General features: G+C 44.6%; 2 protein-coding genes across 15 annotated transcripts in view; one reads left to right on the top strand and one right to left on the bottom strand.

Moving 5' to 3' along the window:
- The window catches only part of SEMA6C (semaphorin 6C), a 24807-nt gene extending 23867 nt beyond the window's left edge, over positions 1-940 (top strand). For all 7 annotated transcript variants that reach the window (XM_029948644.1, XM_029948645.1, XM_029948649.1 and 4 more), the window contains one exon: positions 1-940. In XM_029948644.1, the coding sequence (XP_029804504.1) occupies positions 1-467 (467 nt within the window). In that variant the 3' untranslated portion in view covers positions 468-940.
- Positions 941-8992: 8052 nt separating this feature from the next.
- Positions 8993-26115, bottom strand: part of GABPB2 (GA binding protein transcription factor subunit beta 2) — a 33460-nt gene continuing 16337 nt past the window's right edge. For 7 of the 8 annotated variants that reach the window (XM_029948684.1, XM_029948685.1, XM_029948686.1 and 4 more), the window contains 3 exons: positions 17238-17423; positions 12999-13132; positions 8993-12847 (listed from right to left, as the gene is read on the bottom strand). In XM_029948684.1, coding sequence (XP_029804544.1) covers positions 12563-12847; positions 12999-13132; positions 17238-17423 — 605 coding nt within the window. In that variant the 3' untranslated portion in view covers positions 8993-12562. Of the gene's footprint in view, positions 12901-12998; positions 13133-17237; positions 17424-26115 lie in introns of all 8 variants that reach the window. The other variant, XM_029948689.1, reaches the window with a different exon arrangement.

The following is a 26115-nucleotide window of genomic DNA, read 5'->3' on the forward strand; positions in this document are numbered from 1 at the left end:
AGCCACCGCGGAAGGGGGCCGAGCCCCCCGCCATCTTTACCTCGCGGGCGCTCCCGCCAGAGCCCGTCCCCACGCCCCCACTTTTTGCGGGCTCCAGCCTCCTCCCCCGGGAGTGTGGGCCGCCACTGCGGCTGGACGTGCCCCCCGAGGGCAAGTGCGCGGCCCCGTCCCCGCGGCCCGCGCTGTCCGCCCCCGCTCCCCGGCTAGGGGTTGGGGGCAGCCGGAGAATGCCCTTCCCCACTCACCGTGCGCCTCCCGCCCTGCTGACTCGGGTCCCCTCTGGGGGCCCCTCCAGGTACTGCGGGGGGCCCGGCAGACACCTCCAGTACCTGGGCCGGCAGGAGGGCTATCGGGGCCGCGCCCTAAAGAGGGTGGACGTCGAGAAGCCCCAGCTGTCCCCGAAGCCGCCCCTCGGCGCGCCCCCCTCGCAGCAGACCGTCCCCAACGGCAGCCACTTTAACTTTTAGAGGGAGCTGCGCCACGTCCTCGAATTGGGCCCTTGAGGCCCGCGCGCGCCGAGGCTGACCGCATGGAGGCGTCTTCAAGGACAAAACCCCTCCCTCTCTCCGCGTTCCACACCTCCAGCCTTTCTGGACTCTGAGAGTCTCCCGGGGCCCCAGCCCGCTTCGGGTTTATTTATTGACTGTCTTTCCCCCTGTCCTCGAGAGAGGAGTGGGAGGTGAGAAGCTCGCCCCCTCAGTGAGCCAGCTTTTCGAGGGGGACCCAGCGCACTCCCACTCCCCCTTCCCTCAGCCAAGCTGCCTTAACTCGCCCCTTCGGGCCTCCTCCACAGACTGGGCCGCGGGCGGGCCGCAGGACGGACGGATGGACCGACGGGGCTGGGGCCGCGCGCGCGCTATGTATAGTCCCCGGGCCTCCCGGGACGTGCCTCCTCCTACTGTGTAGGAGCCTCCGCTTCCCAATACAGCTTTGTCCCCGAGTCGTGCCTGCCTTTCCTAGCGGAGGGGGTGGGGCGGGAACCGGTCGGCTCGCCGGGCGCCGCTGCCCCCAGATCTCGGCCTTTCTCTTGGCCTTGCGTTCTCCCGAGTAATTGGGACGGCTGCGGTCCCACCGGGGTTAATCAGGAAAGGTTTCCTGAAGGAGGCTGGCGAAGAAATGGTGTGTGCAGATGAACCCGGGCCCAGGAGACCTACGGCAGAGCTTAGGTGGGGTGGGGAGGGCACCAGCGCACGTTCCCGGATCGAGGACGTTTTCATGGCTTGTTCCATGGGGTGGGGGGAGGGCATCTTTGAGAAATAAAATGAAGCTGCTGCGCAAGTGATTTAAGTTTCACAACAGGAAATCTTGTCCTAAAGAATTTTGAGTCTGGGTCGCGTGACAGGGAGGCGGCGAAGAACAGCAAAGGAGCCCGCGCTGTTGGAGGCAAGGGCTACCCTGGGTAGTGTTCTGAAGAGCAGTTAGTCCCCGTTGGCAGAGCGAGAGGGAGTATCCCGAGCGTGTATTCCCTCGCACGCATGCGTGGCCTCCTCCTGCGGAGCCTCGGGCAGCACTCCAGCCCCCGCGCCGAGGATCAGCGGGCGGGTGCCCGCCCACTCGGTCGTTCCTCTAGCCGGGGATGGCTGAAGGTACCTGTCTGTTACCCCTGGGACCAATAGGAGAGGCGGACAGGACCGTCTGCCCCGCCCACTACCTGGAGTTGCCGATTTACAAGCCCGGGGTTTTGCCGGCGTGTGCCGCGAGTAGCCGCCCAGTTAGTCGTCGGCCGCCGTCCCCTTGGCGCCGCCTGGAGGCCGGCCCGAGCCCTGCAGCTAAGGAAGCCCTGGCAGTCCATTGGCCGGTGGTGCCGCGGAGGGGCCGTTGGTGGGAAACCGCCGAGAACAATTGGGTGAGGAACCGAGATTATTTCTCGCTCCTCCCCTTACTACCTGTAATCCTGACAGGTCAGAATTTTGCCCTGAGCTTGTTTCCTCATTTGAAAAATGGGATTGTTTGAGAGGCTCAAATCATGATAGTGTATGTAAAACTACTTCAAAAGGAGAAAGCGTGGTACCTTTTGAGATGGTGATTCCTCCAAACTGATGCTTAGGTGTCCTAACTTTGCAATCTTCTAGGAAGCAATGTTTCCCTTTGTATCCTTACAGTCTTCCTTAATAGATTTTACCCTCAAGGTTTCTTAAAAATTGCCGTCTGAACTTGCCTCACACCTTGTTCTGTCGTATTTGCTCTCTGCAGTCTACCCTCTCGGCTTGGAGCGTCTTTCCCCAGGTTGGAGAGGTCCTTTAGGTCCTCATTTCCCCCTCTCTGGATGCCTTACTTAAACCAAGATGCTTGCAAACCACTGCCACTTCCCCTAGATAGTGAAGGAGGGCAAGGAAGGAGTGGGGAGTCTTTCCAAACACCTGACTTCGTTATCCTCTTCAGACCAAGGTGTTCAAGCCACGACAAAGGAAAATGGGAGGGCCACATCCTTTCTCGGCCTTCTGTTTTTGGGACAAGTCTCAAAATACTTCAGTTCTTTCCCTGAAAATGGTCACAGGAAAGAGGTAGATGATCCTTAGGCTTAAATATAGACTCAAAAAAGAGGTGCAAGAGACGTTAATCCCGTGACTCTGTGCAGGCAGCAGCAATTTACGGGTTAAAGTCCTGGCTTCATTTTAATCAGGAAGGGTTTTCATTGATTAACATCTACAAAGTATGGCGCCTTCTCTAGCCAAGAGCGCCTGAACTGGACTCTCAGAACCTTCTCAGGGCTGGTGAAGGCAACTGTGCTGCCCTGAGAAGGAAAGTCCCTGGACTCTGCCACTTAATAGTTTAGTGTGTGACCTTGGCAATTCAATTAACCTCGGAGCCTCAGTTTCTTTTGTAAAGCGTGTAAAGGACATATGGCAAGAGGCGGGTTGTAATAAATCACCATATAAATATATAGGTTTAAATTAAGTGCTTTGGAGGAAAGATTATTTGCCCCAAATATAGATTAGTACTAAGGATGCAATTCGTTAATACTCATGAAATACCTCATCCTGGCAGAGAGTAGTGAATAAACTAAGGGAAGGAATTCAAACTATTGTCACTGACAACAAAGGGATAAACATGACCCTTAATTTAAGGATACTCAAATACTTAATTTAAGGATAATTAACGATAATGTTGATACTGGTTTTTTTTGTTTTTTGGTTTTTTTTTTTTTGCAAAAGCAAAGGCCTAATTACGGGTTTAGGCTCGCAGGGGCCTAAACTCGGGCTCACAGACTTTACCGGCGTGGTGGATCCATGCTGAGAGCCCCGAACAAAGGTGGGGCAGGGCTTTTATGAGTTTGGGAAGGGGGAGTTACAGGAAATTGTGACATAGGTACAGTGATCCAATTATTATTACACAATATTATTGACAGCAGGTTTATCCAATTACAACATTTAGAGTGTTAACCAATCACAGAGTAGACCCAGGACCCAGGACCCTCACACAGGGCGTAACTAGCCTTAAGCAATAGGCCTGCCCTTAGGAATGTTAAGGGTATTACAAGACCGAGGGGGAATGTAAGAACACGAGTCTGAACCTAGCAGACACCATGACAGGCTTTAAGTTTCCCCTCTAAACTAGGTCTAAAGGTCAGTCTCTCCAGAACTATTAGGCGGTTACACATTGCCCGAGGCAAAAGAGATACTGTTTTTTTTTTTAATTAGGATGTTAGTTTGGGGCGCCTGAGGGGATAAGTCTGTTGAGCATCTGACTTTTAAAAAAAGTTTTTTTTAATGTTTATATTTGAGAGAGAGAGAGAGACTGTACGAGCAGGGGAGGGGCAAAGAGACAGAGATGGAATCCGAAGCAAGCTTCAGGCTCTGAGCTGTCAGCACAGAATCCATCTTGGGGCCTGAACTCACAAGCAGTGAGATCCTGATCTGAGCCAAAGTTGGACGCTTCACTGACTGCGCCACCCAGTCGCTCCGAGAATCTGACTCAGGTCATGATCTCTCAGTTCACGGGTTTGAGCCCTAGATGGGGCTCTGTGCTGGCAGTGTGGAGCCTTCTTGGGATTCTCTTTCAAAAAATACATACATACATACATACATACATACATACACAAACAAACTTTTAAAAATAAAATTGGAGGGGCACTTGGGTGGCCCAGTTGGTTAAGTGTCCAACTTCAGCTCAGGTCATGATTTCATGGTTCAGTTCATGAGTTTGAGCCCTGCTTGGGGCTCTCTGCTGTCAGTGAGGAGCCTGCTTGGGATCCTCTGTCTCCCTCGTTCTCTGCCCCTCCCTGGCTCATACTCTCTCTCCCTCTCAAAAACAAATAAACATTAAAAAAATTAAAAACTAAAGAAAACAAAATTAGAATCTTAGTTCAAACTTTGTCTTTAGAAAAAACCAGTATGTGCCAGTGAGAGGATAAAGTTGTCAGCCTGAGGGATTTCTGCGCTGATTTCTTCCAGGTACCCTGAGAGGTTCTGGAGAAACCAGGCCCCAGTGGGCGGAGTCCATCAGCTTATGTAAGGCCTTGGGGATCTGAAACACAGAAGGTTCCACAGTTGCAAAGCTTAAAAAGCTGTTCAGCATCTTGGGTTCTTTGGGAACTAAGTCACAGGGGCCTGAGCTATTATTGTCTCTCAGATTTATGTCTTCTCGATGGCACTACCCCACACTTGGGAACCACACAGGTATGAGTCACTTTCTGCTACTTAATCCAGCAGTTGCCCCTTCAAAACTGTTGACTCATAAGAATTTAAGGTTATATGCATGAGAGTAAGGCTGAAGTACGTGGATAAAATTTGAAACCTAGGAGTCCAAAAGATTGTCTTCCTCTACCACATATATTAAGGTCCTAACAGGAAGGAGACAACATGCTCAAAATAACCAGGGACTGATTTTATTTATTTACTTATTTATTTTTATTATTTTTTTAATGCTTATTTATTTTTGAGAGAGAGACATACACATAGAGTATGAGTGGGGGAGGAACAGAGAGAGAGGGAAACACAGAATCCAAAGCAGGCTCCAGGCTCTGAGCTGTCAGCACAGAGCCCAACGCTGGGACCAAACTTAATAACTGTGAGGTCATGACCTGAGATGAAGTTGGCCGCTTAGCTGACTGAACCATGCAGGTGCCCACAAAGGACTGATTTTAAAGTGTGGGCAAGGAATATGTCAATAACTAGAGGGTAGAAACAGCCTTGGGCCTGAAAGGATAAAGGGACATAGTGGTTGTTCGAGAGACTGCCTTGAGAGGAGCAGGAACCTTTAACCAAAGGATACGGGTAGGCTCAGGGGACCCCAGTGACTGGAACCTGGGAAATCCATATACTGATTTCAGGTTTTGTTTCTCCTCCAAGTGGAATCCGAAGTACAGGGAGCCCACTGATGAAAGTCATGCAGGCCAGCCTCCCAGGACCGAGAAAAAGACATAGAGGGAGGGGGGTAATCTAGAAGAAAAGATAGAAGCCATCCAGCATACCTAGAGCTGAAGACCCCATTTGTTCTTCACAAGAGAAGTGACCTCTGACTCTCTGCTCAAGTATTGCTGGCCAGCAACTTTGTGGACATCCAGTGCCTTCTGAATTGTTCTGGAACAAAACTGACCTTGAGTTTGCAGGAAAAAAAAGGCTGCCTGAAGTTACGTCACCCCTGTTTCTTAACTACCTGCCCAAGGCTAAGTGAGTAAACTCCTGTTTTGACTAAAGGATGGATTAAAGAGGAAAGAACACCAATAACAATGTAGAAACTGTAGTTTTATTTTTTATTTTTAGGTTTTTTTAAACCGAGAGCGAGCGATCAAGTGTGGGAAGGGGCAGAGGGAAAGAGAGAAAAAAATCACAAGTAGGCTCCACGCTCAGTGTGGAGCTTGCCGCAGGGATCATGACCTGAGCCAAAATTAAGAGTTGGACACCCAAACCAACAGAGCCACCCAGATGCCCCAAAATGGTGGTTTTAGAAAGTATATATATTTTTAAAGCTGAGGGACTCTGGGCAGTCACAATCTGTTTGGTTTTTTTTAATCTATATTCTGAGGATAATACATACCTTGCAAGACAGTATGTTTGTGCGTCTGCGCAATGCCTAGCTCTGTGGCAGATGTGCAGCATAGGGACACCTGGCTGGCTCAGTCAGTAGAGCATGCAACTCTTTTTTTTTTTAATGTTTATTTATTTTTGAGAAAGAGATAGAGCATGAGTGGGGGAGGGGCAGAGAGAGGGAGACACAAAATCGGAAGCAGGCTCCAGGCTCTGGGCTGTCCGCACAGAGGCCGACTTCTATGAGGTCTCAAGCTCATAGTCTGTGAGATCATGACCTGAGCTGAAGCCAGACGCTCAACCGACTGAGCCATCCAGGCGCCCCAAGAACTTCCTTAAACTTTAGGACTGGTTATGGTAGCAGAGTGCAGCCCGATGCTTTGCTCAGGGGTGCCTTATAGTTTTGTTTTGTTTTGTTTAACATTTTTAACACCTATATTGCCTACTGGACATTACTATTGATTTTCCGGTTACCTAGTTCCATTGTTTTTCAAGTTGTCCCTTATAGTCATAACAAACTTACTCTATGTACCTGTCAGACATCTTGCACAAACTGTACCTAGCTGTGGTTTTCCCTAAGATGCTCCCAACTGATCTTTATGAAGCAGAGGGCTCTTTTCACAGAGGAAGTCTCAGGAGAGTTGCCCTAATACATGTTTCTTTCCCATCCTTTAAGAATATTACCCTTCGGAGAATTCTAGGTTCCCATCTCTCCACTTCCCTCCCAGCTTTCCTGTACTCCTGATGACTTCTATCACTCGGATTTTAATTCAGCAAGACTTTCCTTTGTTTCTCAAGCCTCAGTCCTGCTCCCCTCTCAGCAGAACAAGGGCTGTAAACACTTTTATGAGGTACCCTACAGATGTACTGTATAACTAATACGTACACAGGACTTTTTGACTCTCTCTATATTTATAAAAAAACAACTACTTTCTACATGCAGAAGGTGTTCAATTTCCTGAATACTGACTTGGAGAGCCTTGCCTTGGAGGTGCTACTTGTTGAATACAGATTCTTAAATGTCCTTGGCTTTGGCTTTGGTATGCCTCCTTTATTTAAGAAAGGCATCCTCGGGCGCCTGGGTGGCTCAGTCCATTAAGTGTCCAACTCTTGATTTCTGCTCAGTTCATGATCTCACGATTGTGATATTGAGCCCTGCGTTGGGCTCTGAGTGAATTATAGAGGCTGCTCTCTCTGTCTCTCTCTCAAAAAAAAAAAAAAAAAAAAAAAAAAAGACATCCTTCACTGCCAGTGGAGCTTTTGAGAACACTGCACTCTGGACAGAGGCCCTGTCTATCCAGGCAGAAGGGTCTCTTCAGCCCTAGTCCTTAGTGGGCAGGGGATGGGGGTGCTACAACCAGAATGTAACTTGAATTTACTTAATACACGTCTGCTGTATTGGACCAATATAGCAAAAGAGCAACTTATTAACCAAGAGTAGCTGAGGAGCCCTCAGAGCAAATCTATTTCCAGGCCTCCTGGACCCTCACGCCCTTCCCCCACCTCATATCTTAGCATTGACTTTACTCCCACACAAGGCACAGAATCATCATCTTCAGCCAGGTGTTTGCTTTAAGGGAAGGGACTGAGGGACTTGACAGAAAGGAGGAAGATGTAAATCTAACAAGCCAGTCAAAATCTCTCTCCATTCTCGCTTCAGTCCTTACCACTACTTGCTCTGCCCGTTAAGAATACCAGCTTAGGAGTAGCTAGATGAGCAGATGCTGTGAATGGCTCAGCAGAGACCCCCCAACACCCTCCCCCTGCTTGGCCTTCATTAGCTCAGCTGCACAGAGAAAACTTCCTGTTGAGATTTAGCTGTGATCAGGAACGAGATACAATTTTCACCCGGGAGATGGAAACATTAATGACACCCTGAAATGGGAAGACTTTGACATTTTATTAAGAAACAGCTTTATTTTAAATGATAATACAAAATTTGTATATATAATATAGATTTGTATGGGTATATATACACACAAAGGTTCACACACACACATACACGCAATCGTCCTTATCAAAATCAAACCTTATTAAAATCCTAAATTAACAAAGAAGTATATTTAAGCTTTCCTAAAACATACTGTACATAAAGCTGTCAAAAAACCTGAAAAACTGAGGACATTTTCAGAAGAATCTAGGTACCCCACCCACTCTCTTTCTCTCCTCCACCAACATGGATGACCTTGACAGGAGGACAGTTCACAGGAAAAAGCCAGAGAAGGGAGCTGCTATCATTAGTTACCGTTGATAGAGCAAGATGCCTGAAAGCAACTAAGAAGCACAGGATATAGGGTGTGACCTAGATTAATTGTCAGAAACAAACCATTTCAGAATAAACAGAAAATATGTAATAGGGAAGGAGGGGAGTGGAAAGAGGAAAGACAGGCCCAGAGATTAGAAATGACCTGTTAATTAAGTATTAATGCCTGGGAAAGACTCAGTGAGATAAGAACAATGGGGTCACAGAAGCAGAACTAGTTAGAGAGGAAGGGGGAGGAGAGAGAGATAGGGAATCACGATTTCCTGCCATTAACAAGCCAGATTGCTACCACGGGTCTAGGAATGCCAAGGGGTGGAGGGGGAATTCATTACCAGAGGCTCAAAACTACTTAATTCGAATTCACATCCTTCTTGCTCCTGGTCTCTTGGGAAACACACTGGCATGGGAACAGGGTACTAACCCAGAAACTATTCACCACATATATCCCATTCTGAATCTCCTTTTCTGGCCATACAGAGATGTCTGCACAAGCACTGTCCAGTAAATTTGGATAAACACGAATTCCTAGTCAATATTTGACTTCGGGGAAGAGTTTACTGTGCGCCTGAAATCCTCCAGCTCTGGAAGACCATGATGACGTTTGGGAGAGCGCCACACATGTTCTCTCAAAAGGATCCTTTCTCAAAGGGATGAGGCTTCTGAGCTGGGAAAGCGGGCATACCGAATGCCTGCTCTTGTGCCAAGGCCCTTTCCAGGGCTTCTTTCCTGTACAGAGGGGTAAGGGATTCTATAAGTGCCAGTCAAAACGCCTACCTGCTGCCCCAGGAGCAGACAAGGGGGCCGGCTCCTCAGAAGGGCAGCCCCGCCCCTACCTGGCACTGGCCAGCACCTTTCAGCCCACACAGTGTCCTCACACCACAGGCCAAACAAATCTCTGTAAAGCCAGAGACTGGTTCTCCCTGGGGCTTTGGTCCTAGGATTTCTCATTGTCCCTGCCTGAGCATCTCGCAGAGAAGGGTCCAAGTAAGGCCCTTCCTTCTTCCGCCGCTTTCGCAAAGCCGCAGAAACCCTCTCTAATGTGTTTAATGAAATGAAAGTATTTCCAGGTTATCCCAGGTACTTTAGAGTGGAGCCTCAAATAAAGAGAAAAGTGGGAAAAATCCGTGTGTATTTAGAAACATACACACAAATACACACCCGACAAAAGGGTTTTTAAAAGGCCTTGGTCACAGAGCCCTCTGGTAAATTCATTTCTTTTACATCAACATAAAGAAAAGAAGTCATTTTGTATGCCATAGATTTCTAACACTACTGAGCAGACACAAAAATGTTAATAATTCAATGGTAAGGCTGAAGGGGGAAAGGCAATGCCAAAAATAACTACACATGGCTCTGACAGAGAGGAAAAAACATCTTTTAAGGCACTGGGTTCAAAACATAGGAATTCTAAAGTCAAGTTCTCCCGTATTTCCATTAGGAGACTTCAACTCCGACATTACAATTAAGAGATCCCACAGAGGTAGTGATAGGAAGTGTTTATATATTTATAAGTAATTTCCCTGAAGCCAGAAGCAAGAACAGAAATATTAAGATTTCTTTCTTTCTCTCTTTTGGGGGAAGGCTTAAGACCAAAATCAACTGTCGAGTCTACAATTCATATATTAATACTGATACTGTTAAAGCAAGTTTATTTTAAGGTAAGATATCATCCTGGGTTCCAGGTTTCTCCGCTTAAGTACTAACTTTGAACTGCCTGAATGTTATTTGATTCTCCGTAATCCAGTTTTGCCAATAAACCAGTTGAATCCACCAACCCAGAGGATCTAGCTACATTTTCCCAACATCCATTGCTGATCCAGAAAGATATGCAAAATCATAAAATGGCATTGCCATAAATGCATTTAATATTTAACTTCTTACTACCTCGTGATCCTGACCTACCATTCTCTCCAAGGCAATACAATTGGAGATCAAATCTTATTTCCTTTCCTTGGAATACCAGAAGGTGTATTTCAAGTAAATAACAACAAATACCTTTTTGCTACCCACCCCTTTCCAGACATTTCTCTTTTCTCTTTCCCTATCCCAACTCCCTATCTCAGAGACCTCACCATCAAAAATGACTTGGACTGTATTAAAGATTTTTCTAGGTGAGAATGACTGCCTCCTACAGAAAGAGAATAGTAAGAATTTCTAAACCAAAGCAGTAAGGACTCTAGGGTCCCCGGGCAGTGTTGGACGGCAACTCCTGCCCCCAATTCAGAGGCTACCCCAGGGGGTGAGGAGGCTGGGCCTTGATATCTTCTGCAGAGTTAACTTCCACCCCCTTCACAGGAAAGGCGGGGGAAGGAATTAAAGTCAATATATACACAAGTTAACATCCACACAGCAAATCTGAAATGATCCTTGCTCCCTCCATCCCTGTGGCTAAGCTGAGGCTCTGCGAAAGCACACAATAGCAGCTTATTGTTAGCACCTGGTTCACAAGGGGGCTCAGGGAAAAGAAAAGCATCAGGAGCAAAAAAAAAGAAAAAAAGAAAAATAAGAAAAAAGGATGATGTGACAGCAGATGGCACCATTTCACCCTCCCCCTGACCTGCGCTCCCCCACTGCACTCACTCCACCGTCCTCCAGACCCTGAGTCTCTGGAGAAAACCCAGTCATGGTGGCCAAAGCCAAGATTTATTTCAAAACTGGTATTTTTGCCCATAAGCCTCTAATAGCCAATTCTGTTTGCTAAATCTGGTTTGGGGAGTTACGTTTTCCACCTATTTTGAGCCCCAAGTGATTCTGCACCTCTGGAAAACTGCAGCAAATTACTTCACTAATCAAGGTAAATAGAGCCATGTTAACTGTCAAGTTTTATCCCAAATTAAAAATGTATGTTTTCCCCATGATTGCTAATTAAGAAAATCGTATTCTAAACAGTCATTCAAATGTTTACTTGGCATATCTCCCTCTGGTTTCTTCTAATTTACAATAAAGCAAGCAAGCAGGTCGAGAATGATGGGGGCCCAATTTCAAAAGCAGTAACTTCTGTAATATAACCTCTCCACAACCTGTCTCTCTCTCTCCAGCCATCCTCCCCCCCCCCCCGGCCTTTCTTTTGGGAGGGGAAAAAAAACAAGCCTCCAAACTGGCACACAAAGGAAACCCAGTAATGAACCACTTTCCTATAGCATGCAGGCAGCGGGAGCAGGATAGCGGTAGAGAGGGGAGTCGGACAAAGTTCTCAGGCTGAAACTCGCGGTTCCTTACTCCATGGCACGGCCCGTTTTCACTCCCTTTGCCACATGCACACTGAGCACTGAAAAGCACACCAGCCCTGTGCGGGCTCGACCTTCGGGAAGCAGAACACGTTATTCATCAGAAGTGAAACAGAAACAAAATTCCACCAACCCCTTCAGCATCCACCTCTCCGCTGACTTCCTTTTTTGCAGTGAAGAGGCTGCCACGTGAACTCCACAGAAAGGCACACTTAGAAAACCCAACAAAATTTTACAAAATGAAAAAGTTGATATTAAACCATGATATTAGATAAATAAATGTTTGGAAGCAAGTTGTTCTAGCAACAGATGACCATCCTGACGGTGATTCTCTGAAATCCAGCCAGAGCAAAGTGTGTATCTCGAGACCAGGTGGCTTCATAACCGCACCAGCTCTCTCTGGCCCCTGCCAGCGCTGGGAAGCACAGCCCGGAGGATTCTGGACGGACACACACTTCTCCCACAGAAACACGTTTTCTTTCCTTTCCGTTTTTAAATATTCCACTTAAGTTTCTTAAACTGGCATCTGAACTATGGACACATGATGGATGCAGGGTTAGTGAGGCAACTGCCAGTTCCTTTCCAGTGAAGTGGCCTCGGGACGGAGGGGACGGTCTGCTCTTCGGGAGTGGGACAGATTTCCTCCTCTTCCCAGCGCTTGCTCCTAACCCCTCCCAGGTAGTTGTCTTCTCTACCAGGTACGTGTAAATATAAGGCAGGTTATAAGGTCACTTGATGGTACAGTTATTAAAGGCCCTGTGTGCGTTCACACTAGGAATGTTACCTTAAAATCTTCTGCTGGAAAGTCAGTTATTTAAAAAACAATCAACCCACAATATCCAGCACTCCTTTATCTCGAAGCTTAAAGCAATGATGGGAGCTGGAAATTTGGTCCTTACTCTTTTGGTCCCTCAGAAGAAGTGCTCCTCTAAATGTGTTTGAATTTTCCAGGTGCATAGCAAGCCCTCCTGAGTCCGAGCACTAGATCCCACTATGGTTTTCTTCTTTAGGACATTCTTAATTTTTGTACACTGTGTGTCCTCTGTATTTTCTTTTTAAAAAAGGGAAAAGACAGACGTAGTACATGTTGTGGCCCTTGCATGTTAAGATGACACAGTTTCCATGGAAACTCCAGGATGAGGCTCTGTCGTCCTTCCTGCCCTGGTCACTTCTGTCTCTCCCTCTGTGACTACGACAGCATCGACTGCCGTCACCTCTTCGACCATGGTGAAGTCAACTCCGTCGGGCTGCTGCCGGGCCAGGGCCTCTAGCCGGAGGCGGTACTGCTCGGCCTCCTGCTCCTTCCGCAGGAGCTGGTGTCGGTACTCCTGAGCTCTGCGATTGGCCTCCTGGAGCTGCCGCTGAAGGAGCTGTCGCTCAGCGCCCTCCTGGAAAAGGAAAGCAGGTCACCACCAGGGGAGACATGCTGACCCCCGGTCATCTGGGGAGTGGACAAAATATAAAGAAGGTTTCAGGCCTCCAAAGCTTTGCCTTCTGATTCTTTTCCTTCTCCTCTGTTTCCACTCCTAACTATGTTACCTTGCTTTCCTCCGCACTGTTTGCTGTCCCCTCTGTCCTCGGCCTCTTAGTTAGCTGCAACTTCTCTGCCTCTTCATCCTCTTCTTCTTCAATTACAGTCTCTTCTGCAACCTGACCAGCAGGTACAGTTAGAACTACAAGCCAAAGCACACCAATTGGAGGTGATGAATACAGAGTAAAACAAAGAGGTGTCACTTCTTTTAAAGATTTTTTAAAAATTTCTTTTGAGAGAGAATGCAAGCAGGGGAGAGGCAGAGAGAGAGGGAGAAAGAGAATCCTAAGCAGGCTCTGCACTGACAGGCACCTCACTGACTCCTACTGCTTGCTTCAAATTAGAAAATAAACTGAAATGTTATCTGAAATCTTGTTGTTCATATCCCTTTAGATTTCAGAATCAACAGGTAAAGCATGGCCTTCCAGAGAGGAACAGAAAGGATTAGAGAAGGAAGTCTGGAAGCTATGCAGTTAATGCCTAGGTCTGAGGCTCTGATATAAAGATGTCTAAGTCTAGGTTAGAAGCTATGGGCAATAAGCTTACAATTCTTTGTTGTTGTTGTTGTTTAATGTTTATTTATTTTTGAGAGAGGTGGCGGGAGGGGCAGAGAGAGGGGGAGACCCAGAATCTGAAGTGGCTCCTGGCTCCGCACGGTAAGCACAGAGCCCAACGCGTGGCTCAAACTCACAAACGGTGAGATCATGACCTGAGCTGAGGTCGGATACTTAACCGACTGAGCCACCCAGGTGCCCCAGCTTACAGTTCTTTAGGAGTGACTTGGCTAAAGGTGGCCTGAGGTCTTTACATAAGATTTTTGAGAAACTTCACATGAAATCAGTTTGCTAGTCATTGTATCTAATTAGATACTTATAGATAAGTGAGAGAAGGGTCAACACACATTACACACTACACATCTACCGGAAAGGCTAGAATTTTAAAAAAATAGTGAAAACACCAGATGCTGACGAGGATCTCAGGACGAGGATGTGGAAAAATTGGATTATTCATAAATTGCTGGTGGGAATGTAATATGGCACAGTCACTCTAGAAAACAGTTTGGCAGTTTCTTATAAAACTACACATGCACTTTTCATGCAACCCAGCAATTGCACTTTTGGGCATTTATCCCAGAAAGAAAACTGAAAATTTATGTTCCCATAAATCCTGCACAGTATTGGTCATAACAGCTTTATTCATAGATAGTCCAAAACTAGCAACAACTTAAATGTCCTTCAATGAGGGGTTAAACTCCATACCATGGATACTGTTTAGCAATAAAAAAGGAATGAACTACTGATACAAACAGCAACTTGGATAGCTCTTAAGAGAATTAGGCCAAGGGAAAAAAACCCAATCTCAAAAAGTTGTATTACACGATTCCATTTATATAATGTTCTTTTTTTTTTTTTTTTACTTTTTAGGGGCGCTTGGGTGGCTTAGTCGGTTGAGCGTTCTGCTTTGGCTCAGGTCATGATCTCACAATTGTGGATTCAAGCCCCACGTCGGGCTCTGTGCCGACAGCTAGTTCAGAGCCTGGAGCCTGCTTCAGATTCTGTATCTCCCTCTCTCTCTGACCCTCCCCTTCTCGTGCTGTCTCTCTTGGTCTCTCAAAAATAAATAAAAACATTAAAAAAAAAACTCGGATTATAAAGCTTTAAGATCTACTCTTTCTTCCTATACTGCAGAGATTCACCAATTTAAACAGTTTGAAATTTATAACATCTCTATCATTATTTAGGCCAAATCAAAATTTTGGTGACTCAAATGCAATAAACTAACCCTTCTCTTTTATTTTTTTTATTTTTTTAATGTTTTTTAAAAAATTTATTTTTGAGAGACAGAGACAGTGCAAGCAGGGGAGGGTCAGAGAGAGAGGGAGACACAGAATCTGAAGCAGGCTCCAGGCTCTGAGCTGTCAGCACGGAGCCCGATGCGGGGCTCAAACCCACAAACCGTGAGATCATGACCTGAGCTGAAGCCAGATGCTCAACTGACTGAGCCACCCAGGTGCCCCAACTCTCCTCTTTTCAAACTCCAATATTTTTTTTTTTTAAGTAGGCTTCACTCCCAGCACAGAGCCCCACATGGGGCTTGAATTCACAACCTGAGCTGAGGTCAAGACCTGAGCTGAGATCAAAAGTTGGATGCTCAAGTGACTGAGCCCCTAAACTCCAATATTTTTAAGGAATGAAGTTGTAATGATTAGTTTCTTTCTTTAAAAAAAAATTACTGATGTATTTCTTGAATAAGTAATACATTCATATGGTTCAAAAATTAAAAGCTTAAAGTATATATAATGAAAAGCCTCCCATCCATCCCCATGTACCATCTCAGGAGGCAGCCAGTGTTATCAATACTATTCTCAAATGTTCTTCCAGGATTGGTCTAAGTCTATGAATATATTAGCAAATATACATAGATATCCCTCTTTTTAAAAAATACAAATGCAGCATATTCTACACACTGTCCTGCATCTTGCTCCTGTAACTTCACAATACAGTTCAGAGATAAGATCATGCTAGTATACAAGGCATTTCCTCATTGTTTTTAAATAACTGCATAGTATTCCAACATATGGGTATAACAGAATTTCTTTATCCAGTTCTCTACTGGTATATACGTAGGTTGTTTTCATTTTTCATTTTCATTAGACTTTTTTTTTAGGGGCACCTGGGTGGCTCAGTTGGTTAACCCCCCCACTCTTGATTTTGGCTCACGTCATGATGTCACAGGTTGTGATTGAGCCCCAAGTTGGGCTCTGTGCTAACAAAGTGGAGCCTGCTTGGGATTCTCTCTCCCTCTCTGCTCCTAACCCACTCATGCTCTCTCGCAAAATAAATAAATAGCATTAAAAATAAATACATAAAAAAGTAAATGTTTAGGGGCACCTGAATGGCTCAGATGATGAAGCATCCAACTCTTTTAATTTATGTAAATATTTATTTTTAGAGAGGGAGAGCACATGGGGGAAGGGCAGAGAAAGGGGTAGAGAGAATCCCAAGCAGGCTCCACACTGTACACAAAGCCCGACCTGGGCTCCATCCCATGAACTGTGAGATCATGACCCAAGCCAAAACCAGGAGTGGATGCGACTGAGCTACCCATTTGCCCCAAGCATCTGACTCTTGATCTCAGTTTAGGTCTTGGTCTCAGGACTGTGAGCTCAAGGCCTGTGTTGGGCTCTGTGCTGGGTGTGAAGCCTAATTAAAAAAAAAAAAAAGAAAAAAGAAAAAATGTTTGAGTACAGTTGACACATAATGTTACATCAGTTGCAAGTGTACAACACGGTGATGCAACTCTCCTACCCGCATTGTTATGGTTGTTATGTTCACCACAACTACAGCACCATCCATTTAGGTTCTGCTTCATCTCTGATGATTACAAATAATGGTGTGATTAATAACTTAGTATATATTTCACTTCTGTGTGTATGAATATAAATTCTTAGAAAATAACTTTTTAGACAAAAGGTATGTGTATCTTTAATATTGACAGATATTGCAACCTGTTCTTTAGAGAATACATTAAATGACACTCTAACCAGTGATTTTTTTTTTTTAAGATTTTATTTTTAAGTATTCTCTACACCTAACGTGGAGCTCAAAGTTACAACTCCTAGGTCAAGACCCATGGCATGAGCCAGCCAGTGATTTATAAGAGTATCTATTTTGGGCCCCTGGGTGGCTCAGTTGGTTAGGCGTCTGATTTTGGCTCAGGCCATGAAATCATGGTTTGTGAGTTTGAGCCCCGCACTGGGCTCTGTGCTGTGATTGCAGAGCCCACTTCGATCCTCTGTCTCTCTCTCTCTACGCCCCTCCCTCACTCACGCCCCCCTCTCTTGAAAATAAACTTCAAAAAAAAAAAGTAAAAAGTACCCGTTTCCCTTCACCTTTGACAACACACTGTTATGACGGTATCTCGGTGCAGTATTACATTGCATTCTCTTGCTATATATGAAGTAGGTTGAACATATTTCCATATTTTAAGATCTACCAGTATTTTCTATGAGCTATTGGTTCATACTCTTTCTTCTTTTTTTTCTATCAGATTATTGGCTTTTACTCACAAATTTTATATATATTAGGGAAATTAGGCTTTGCCAGCCTGATTTCTATTTCTCTTTCTATATTGGAACATCTGGCATTCTCCTAGTCCCACTACTTGCTTTAGTGCCTCATTTTTAGAAGAATGTGGAGCGTCTGAAATATCTTTTAATACACATTTGTCTAAATGGGATAACTTACCTTGCTGTCCATCTTGCACAGTTACAATGAATGGCTGGCCGAGGCTTCCCGGAGGGACTGCAGTCTGGATATTACCCAGAGGGACTCCATCAGTCACAATGGTGATGACCCTTTGGCTTCCGCTCCCCACCACTTGCTGGATTGATGAGTCAGCGGAATTTCCCTCTATGATTTCCTCTGCATTAGCTAGAGATGACAACAGTAAATTTGAAATTTCAGCTTTTTAAAAAATAGGACTTTAACAATTTCAGCCTCCTTGAAATTGATAATAAATATCAGGGTTAGGAAAACTTAAAAAAAGAAATTCGATTCAACAGTTTCTAAAGCAAGCTCTTATGAACAACGCTAAGTCAGAGGAGAAAAGAAAATAGTGAATGTTTTAGAACAGTATTTTCTAAAATGTCTTCACTGAGATGTCAAATAGCTTTCACTAAGGATGGGCCCTATGCAGAAATGTATTTTCAAAATCCCAGTTTAAATGTGCTTAAATTTTTTGCTTGTTTTGTAGGAAGTATTAGAAACCCCACCAGGCTAATGAGCACTGTGATTCTCCAATGAAGGTAAGATATGCTGAGTTTCCCCAGAGTATCTGATCATGGAACTCTTTTTTCAGAAAGCATCTTGAAAGTCTAAATAAATCTATGGAGCTTAGAAAAATAATTATAAATTAGATTATATATATCTATTTCTGTATGGAAATGGAGGTATTTAATAGTGAATTAACAAAACAGTCAAAGCACTGAAGAAGCCTTATAGACGCAAATGGTAGGTAGGTGGCTTCTCCCATCTGACAGATAAACAAGCATATGAATAGCAACTACCACTGACTGCACGCAGTGTAGCCAGGTACCTTTCTAAGAGCTTTATATATGTTATGTTAAATTAAGGTACTCATGGGGCACCTGGGTGGGTCAGTCAGTTAAGCATCCGACTTTAACTCAGGTCATGATCTCACTGGTTTATTGGTTCGAGCCTCGCCTCAGGCTCTGCTGACAGTGCAGAGCCTGCTTCAGACCCTCTGTCTACCTCTCTCTGCAACTCCCCCACTCACACTCGCATGCTTTCTTTTAAAAATAAACGAAGGGGTGCCTGGGTGGCTCAGTCAGTTGAGTGTCTGTCTTTGGCTCAGGTTATGATCTCATGGTTTGTGGATTCAAGCCCCGCATCGGGCTCTGTGCTGACAGGTAGGAGCCGGGAGCTTGCTTTGGATTCTGTGTCTCCCTCTCTCTCTGCCCTTCCCTGCTCACACTCTGTTGCTCTCAAAAATAAATAAATGAAATAAATAAATAAATAAATGTTTAAAAAATGGCTAAGATGGTAAATTTAAGGGCGCCTGGGTGGCTCAGTCAGTTGAACATCCCAGTTTAGCTCATATCCTGATCTCATGGTTCAAGAGTTTGATCCCTGTGTGGGGTTCTGTACTAATGGCTCTATGCTGATGGTTCAGAGCCTGCTTTGGATTGTCTGTCTCCCTCTCTCTCTGCCCCACCTGCTCTCTCTTTCAAAAGTAAACAAACCAACATTTAAAAAATTAAAATATAAAAATAAAATAAAATTTAAGATATTCAGTTTGGTAATTAGAAAGTAGGGTGTGGGGGGTAGTGCCTGACTGGCTCAAGAGCTTGACTCTTGATCTTGGGGTAGTGAGTCTGAGCCGCACATTGCATGTAGAGATTACTTACGTAAATACAACTTAAGAAAAAAGATTTTCATTTTCGTTGGTCAATACCCCCAATAGCTATTAGGGAAAAGAGTTCTTACCACTATGGAATTTCTCTATCTAAAGAGTGAAAGGTAAACTTTGCACTAAGTAGGGTATGGACTTGAGACACATTCAGGTGGTTAAATGGAAATAGAGCATTCACATCTCTTAAAAACAAAGAACAGTTAAATGTTATAGCTGAATGTGGCGCCTGGGTGGCTCAGTTGGTTGAGCCTCCGACTTTGGCTCAGGTCATGATCTCAATGTTCGTGGGTTCGAGCCCCACATCGGGCTCTGTGCTGACAGCTCAGAGCCTGGAGCCTGCTTCAGATTCTGTGTCTCCCTCTCCCTCTGCCCCTCCCCTCTCATGCTTTGTCTCTCTATATATCAAAAATAAATAAAACATTAAAAAAATGTTAAAACTGAAAGAACCTCAACAGATAAACTGATCCAACCATCCAACCTCAGCCAGAGGTTAGGAGACTGAGATCTGGAGAAGTTAAGTAATTTATCCAATCAAAAAGCAAATCAAGGGCACCTTAGTGGCTCAGTCGGTTTTGGTACATGGGTTTGAGCCCTGGATTGTGCTCTGTGCTGACAGCTCAGAGCCTGGAGCTTGCTTCAGATTCTGTTTCCCTCTCTTTCTACCCCTCCCTCGCTCATGCTCTCTCAAAAATAAATAAACGTTAAAAAATTTTTTTAAAGCAAATAATATGTTTCCCCTCTGACATGCTGCTCACTCATATGTATCTGAACAGAGATCTTTATGACTGCTGCCTGTTGGAAAAATGGGGTTGCAGGAATGTTCTCACACCCAAATGTCAACGGCAGGAAGAAATCAGAACCACCTGCTCCCATTACAGTGACGCAGACCGACAGAGGGCGGCAGAGGTTCCTAAATGGCTGTTTGGCCCTGCCTATGACTGTCTGCCCACCTTTATGAAGCTCTGAAACTTTTCCCCATAGACAACCAGCTCTGGCTACGTGACTTGAAACCTCTTCATTTTAAATATCAGAAGGGCATCATATAGCATATGTCACCCAAGTCCATTAGAAATGCCAAAATGTCGGGGCATCTGGGTGACTCAGTTTGTTAAGCATACGACTTCGGCTCTGGTCATGATCTCACGGTTTGTGAGTTTGAGTCCTGTTGGGCTCTGTGCTGACACAAAGCTCTCTCTTCTGCCCCTTTCCTGCTCGTGCGTTGTGTTTCTCTCTCTTTCTCTCTCAAAAATAAATCAACATTGAAAAAAAAAAAAAAGAAATGCCAAAATATGAGCTCCAGTGAAAATGAAGGGAAGCCACCCTGAAGCACGCTGGACAGGACAAGAGAGGTAGCACTCCGATGTATTTTGATGCTTTAACAAATACAACACATCTCAGCTGCTATTCGGAATCATTCTAGATAGCATCAGTCAAAACATAACATAGAGTATTTCCCAAATAAGCTGCCAACAGAAGACTAAACATTTCAATCTGAAGCAACTGGAGTCGGGGCAAACAGACGTGGAACTACAAAATACAAAGAAATAGCTTGGACATTCTCTAATATTATCTGGCCACTCGAGTGTATTGCTTAGTCAGTTTTCTTTCTGATGCTTAACTCTAAATGCCTCTTTCCTAGGTGTCTCTAATTAACAATGACTTTAATATTTCATGCAAATTAAATCTGCTGGAAATGTAAAAAGAGAAATGGTGATTCAGGATGTCTGGGAGGCTCAGTCAGTTAAGTGTTGGACTCCTGGTTTCGGCTCAGGTCATGATCTCACAGTTCATGAGACTGAGACCCTCATCGGCCCTGTGTTGTCAGCTCAGATCCTGCTTAGGATTCTCTTTCTCCCTCTGTTGCTGGCCCTCCCTCTCTCTCCCTCAAAATAAATAAACTTAAAAAAAAAGAAGCAATGGTGGTTCACCCAGCAGATGTCCCTTACCTACTCGTGGCTCGGCGGGGGGTTGGAGAGGGGGGCTGATGCTGCAGCAAGAGCTGCAAGGGAAGCCGGCACTGAGGCAGTGGGATTGGACGTGTGTGCTGCACAGGATGGGTGGGGGTCGCCTATTTTGGTAAAAAAGGCAAATGGGGTCTGGTACAGAAAATAAATGGAGGTGAACTAAAAATGGCTTTTCTCATCTGGGTGCCTGGGTGGCTCGGCTGCTTAAGCATCCGACTCTTGATTTCAGCTCAGGTCCTGAACTCACAGCTTGTGGGTTTGAGCCCTGTGTCGGGCTCTGTGCTGACAGTGTGGGGCCTGCTTGGGATTCTCTCTCTCTCTCCCTCTTTCTCTCTGCCCCTTTCCTGCTCACTGTCTCTCTCTCTCTCTCTCTCTCTCAGAATAAATAAACATTTAAAATTTTTTTTTATTAATGTCTTTTATTTATTTTTTGAGAGATAGAGAGAAACAGTGCGAGCAGGGGAGGATCAGAGAGAGAGGGAGACACAGAATCCGAAGCAGGTTCCAGGCTCTGAGCTGTCAGCACAGAGCCTGACGCAGGGCTCGAACCCAGGGACCATGAGATCATGACCTGAGCCGAGGCCAGACGCTTAACCGACTGAGCCACCCAGGCGCCCCAGAATAAATAAACATTTAAAAAATCTCCCCCTCTCTCTACCCCTTTCCTGCTCCTGTCTCTCTCTCTCTCAGAATAAACATTTTAAAAAATGGCTTTTATTAAATCAAAACCTCAGCTTTCCCTTCCTTTTGCTCTCCAATCCAAACTGCTATAAACCAATGCTCATGGTATTAACACACTTGGAAGGGTTAGGAAAAGAAAGTTTTTCCTTTAAAGTGGACTAAGGTAATATGCTTGCTACAGGGCAACTACATTCCCCACATTTGCTCATTCTCTTGGCACTGCCAGCGCTGGGCGGCGGTAGCCAGCAGACAGAGTGCGGCCCGCGTCCTCGGCTGGCTGTCCGGGGTGGTCAGGGGCAGCAGGTGGTGAGCACATGGAGCAGGACCCCCCACGCTCCCCGCTGCCTAGGCCTCACCGCCCCACACTACCTCCATCCATCTGCCAGGCAGGTGAGAAGCAGAGAACTGGACTCCACTGCAGGAAGGGATAAAAACCAGACATTTCACTTACCGAATGGCAAACAGTACGACCAATTTGTGCTAATAAACAATTACTTCCTTTAGTTATCTCATGATGTACTTAATGGAAAAAAAATTTTTGTTCATAACCCTTTTTTCTTGTTTCTATGCGCTTACAACTAAGTTCCAGGAAGAAAGTGCCTTAGATCTGGCAACTTCCATGCCTACCTTTATGAACCAAAACTATTCCTGAGGCACCTGGGTGGCTCAGTTGAGCATCCAACTCTTGATTGTGGCTCAGGTCATGTTCAGGTCGCACATGGGGCTCTGTGCTGACAGCACGGAGCCTTCTTGGGATTCTCTCTCTCTCTGCCCCTTCCTGGCTCGTGTTTATGTTAATAAATAAACATTTAAAAAAAGGATTACTTGGCAGTTTTGCATAAATCTTTTATAAAACAAATTGCATTTCACTATGTCTTTCATTATAATTGCAAAGATACTTTTGTGTCAGTTGTGAATTTATTGCTTCTCAGCTCCAAATCCAAATTTGTTTTGCCTTGCCTTGTCATATTTAAGCAGGACCCTTATCAATATTTCGTGACAATTAGCATGAAACTAAGTTTTGTCATACAGAAAGAGTGTCTGTTCCCTAAATTGGCTATTCTGATATTCTTAGAGTTCTCCTCACATCTTAGTAGTTAATCCACTACTACTAATAATTTTTAAATAAATTATACATATGTTTAGACATATTTACAAATTATATGTTGTATATCATAAAAAAATTAGACAACTTGCCATGTGGTTTCATCTCCTGACTGGGCTCTGATTAATACACTTATCTTTTTATTAGTTTTCTTTTCTTTTTAAAAAATATTTATTTTGAGAAAGAGAGTGGGGGAGGGACAGAAAGGGAGAGAGAATCCCAAGCAGGCTTGCACTATCAGCGTGGGGCTTGATCTCATGAACCATGAGATCATGATCCGAGCCAAAAGCAAGAGTCAGATGCTCAATGGCCTGAGCCACCCAGGTGACCCAGACACACTTAACCTCTTTTTAAATGTACTCTTAATTTTCTTTAAGATTTTCAGTAATCTCTAAACCCAATGTGGGGATCGAAATTACAACCTGAGATCAACAATCATATGCTCTACTGACTGAGCCAGCTAGGAGCCCCATTACTTTTAAAAATAAGTTTTTAATGTTTTATTTATTTTTGAAAGAGTGCAAGCAGGAGAGGGGCACAAAGAGAGGGAAACAAGTATCTAAAGCGGGCTCCGTCCTGACAGCAGCAAGCCCAATGTGGGACTTAAACTCACAAATCATCAGATCATGACCTGAGCCAAAGTCGGACACTCAACCGACTGACCCACCCAGGTGCCCCTTCAATGTACTCTTAATTTTTATGTTTTCTTACTACCTATGCTTAAAAATTCTTTCTAGCGTTTTGTCTATCAAACTGTCAGTTTCTGTAAAATAAATTCCAATTTAACACTCCTTATAATAAATCTTTTCACAGAGCAAAGAATCCTTTTCTGATATGATTAATGTAGGTAAATTAACTGGTTTATAAATTTAAATTTCAGAAGATTTGCTTGGATTACTTGTACAGTACTCCTAATAGCTACAGTTTATCTTCTTTTTAAATGGGCTCCATGCTGAACATGGAGCCCAATATGGGGGTGGAACCCACCACCCCTGAGATCAAGACCTGAACTGAGGTCAAGCATTGGACACTCAATTGACTCAGCCACCCAGGTGCCCCCAAACTATCTTCTTTTAAGTTTATTTATGTTTTTAGGGGTGCGTGGGTGGCTCTGTTGGTTAAGCCTCTGACTTTGGCTCAGGTCATGATCTCAAGTTTGTGGGTTTGAGCCCCACATCAGGCTCTGTGCTGACAGCTCAGAGCCTGGAGCCTGCTTCCGATTCTGGTCTCCCTCTCTCTCTGCCCCACCCCTCATGCTCTCTCTCTCTCTGTCTCAAAAATAAATTTTAAAAAAAGTTTATTTATGTTTTTAGTAATCTCTGCATCCAATCTGAGGTAAAAACTCACAACCCTGAGATCAAGAGTTCCATGCTCTACTGATTAAGCCACCTGGGCACCCCAGCTACAAATGATCTTACTCAAAGCTTTTGGATGATGACGGTGGCAGTGGTCATTAGGGTGGAGATAGTGATGATAACCCTATTTTATTTTCATTCTCTCATAAAACACTCAGGGAACCAGACAGTCTAAGTGAAACACACAGTGCCTGACCTCCAGAAAGGAATCTATATCTATCTAATGACTTCAGGCAGAACAAGATCCAGTCATATTGTCTACTGTTTCTACTAAATTCATGCTTTTCCCATCATTCAACTTATCATACCAAACACTGACATAAGAACTCATAGATGAGGGGGCGCCTGGGTGGGTTAGGCATCTTCTGACTTTGGGTTAGGTCATGATCTCATGGTCCATTAGTTCGAGCCCCACATCAGGCTCTGTGCTGACAGCTCAGAGCCTGGAGCTTGCTCCAAATTCTGTCTCCCTCTCTCTCTCTGCTCCTCCCCTGCTTATACTCTGTCTTTCTCTGTCTCTATAAAAAATAAACATTAATAAAAGAACTCACAAATGAAACAAGGAATAATTTATATATATGTACATATATACATATACACACACACAGTAAAACCTAGAATTATAAGTTGTTCTGTGAGTGTTTCACAAGACCAGCAAACATTTCTAATAAATTTTCACTTGATAAACAAGTGATGTCTTGCAATACGAGTAGTATGTGACACAAAATGTCACATGATCACAACGGAGTCAATGGATCTCCTCTCTACCTCTCTCCTTTCTCCCTAGCTTGCTCACTGAGGGATTGGGGGTGATTATCTCCCATGCTCAGATGCTTGGTCTCAGATAGCAGAAATCAGTGATTTTTCAGAATGTTGGAAGGTGCCCACAACTGGCACTAGTGTATGTTTTGTCACTTCAAAGCACCTAGGGACAGTCCTTTGCTTTTCCATACAAGAGTAAGCTTGCGAATGTTTTGCTTCATTCTAGGTCAGGCTGCCTGCAGACATAGACCCTTTCCTCCGCTGCCTTATTGCCAGTTACATTAAATACAGTTAACAAGAGCTTATTAATACTGTACAGTAGTCACATCCTTGCAAGCGTGTACAGTGCCCCCCCATGCAGAAAAGGATTCCATTGAGCCAATGGAAGGCATTGATTCCATTAGAGATAGTGAACGTCGTCCTACACAGTAACTCTCCTCTCTCATCTCCCTCACACCAGCCACGAAGATTTTCAAAGGGAAGCACAGGTTAATGTGTTTATTTTTTGTTATATTTTTTATTTTCTTTATTAATTTGTATTATAATGTTATAATCATTTTTATATGAATATTTTCGGGCTGTAGAACGAATCATCTGAGTTTCTAGTATTAAAAAAATTTTTTTTAAATGTTTTATTTATTTTTGATACAGAGAGAGAGACAGAGCATGAGAGGGGGAGGGGCAGAGAGAGAAGGAGGCACAGAACCAGAAGCAGGCTCCAGGCTCTGAGCTAGCTGTCAGCACAGAGCCTGACGTGGGGCCCGAACCCACGAACGTGAGATCTGACCTAGGCCGAAGCCGGAGGCCCAACCAATGCGCCACCCAGACGCCCCTAAAAAAATTTTTTTTTAATGTTTATTTTTGAGAGAAAGAGAGAGAGAAAGAGCAACAGGGGAGGGGCAGAGAGAGAGACACACATCATCCAAAGCAGGCCCCACGCTCTGAGCTGTCAACACAGAGCCCGACATGGGGCTCAAACCCGTAAACTGCAAGATCATGACCTGAGCCCAAGTCAGACACTTGACCGACTGAGCCACCCAGGCGTCCCTCCAGTATTTCTTACGGGGAAATTCGCTTTGATATACTAGTGCTTTGGATTACAAACATGTTTCCAGAATGAATTATGCTCGCAAACCAAGGTTTTACTGTGTATATATACATATATATATATATATATATACATACATATCCCTCCAGTAAGGCAGAATATGTATGACAATAAGTCACTAGGGATCCAAAAACAAAGTTGGTATTATTATTTTACCACAGTTAACACACACACGCACACACACACAGATGTTATAATTAAAGTTCAAGTAAAGCA

This window comes from Suricata suricatta, chromosome 8 (genome assembly GCF_006229205.1).
Source record: "Suricata suricatta isolate VVHF042 chromosome 8, meerkat_22Aug2017_6uvM2_HiC, whole genome shotgun sequence".
In the NCBI taxonomy this organism is placed as follows: Eukaryota; Metazoa; Chordata; class Mammalia; order Carnivora; family Herpestidae; genus Suricata; species Suricata suricatta.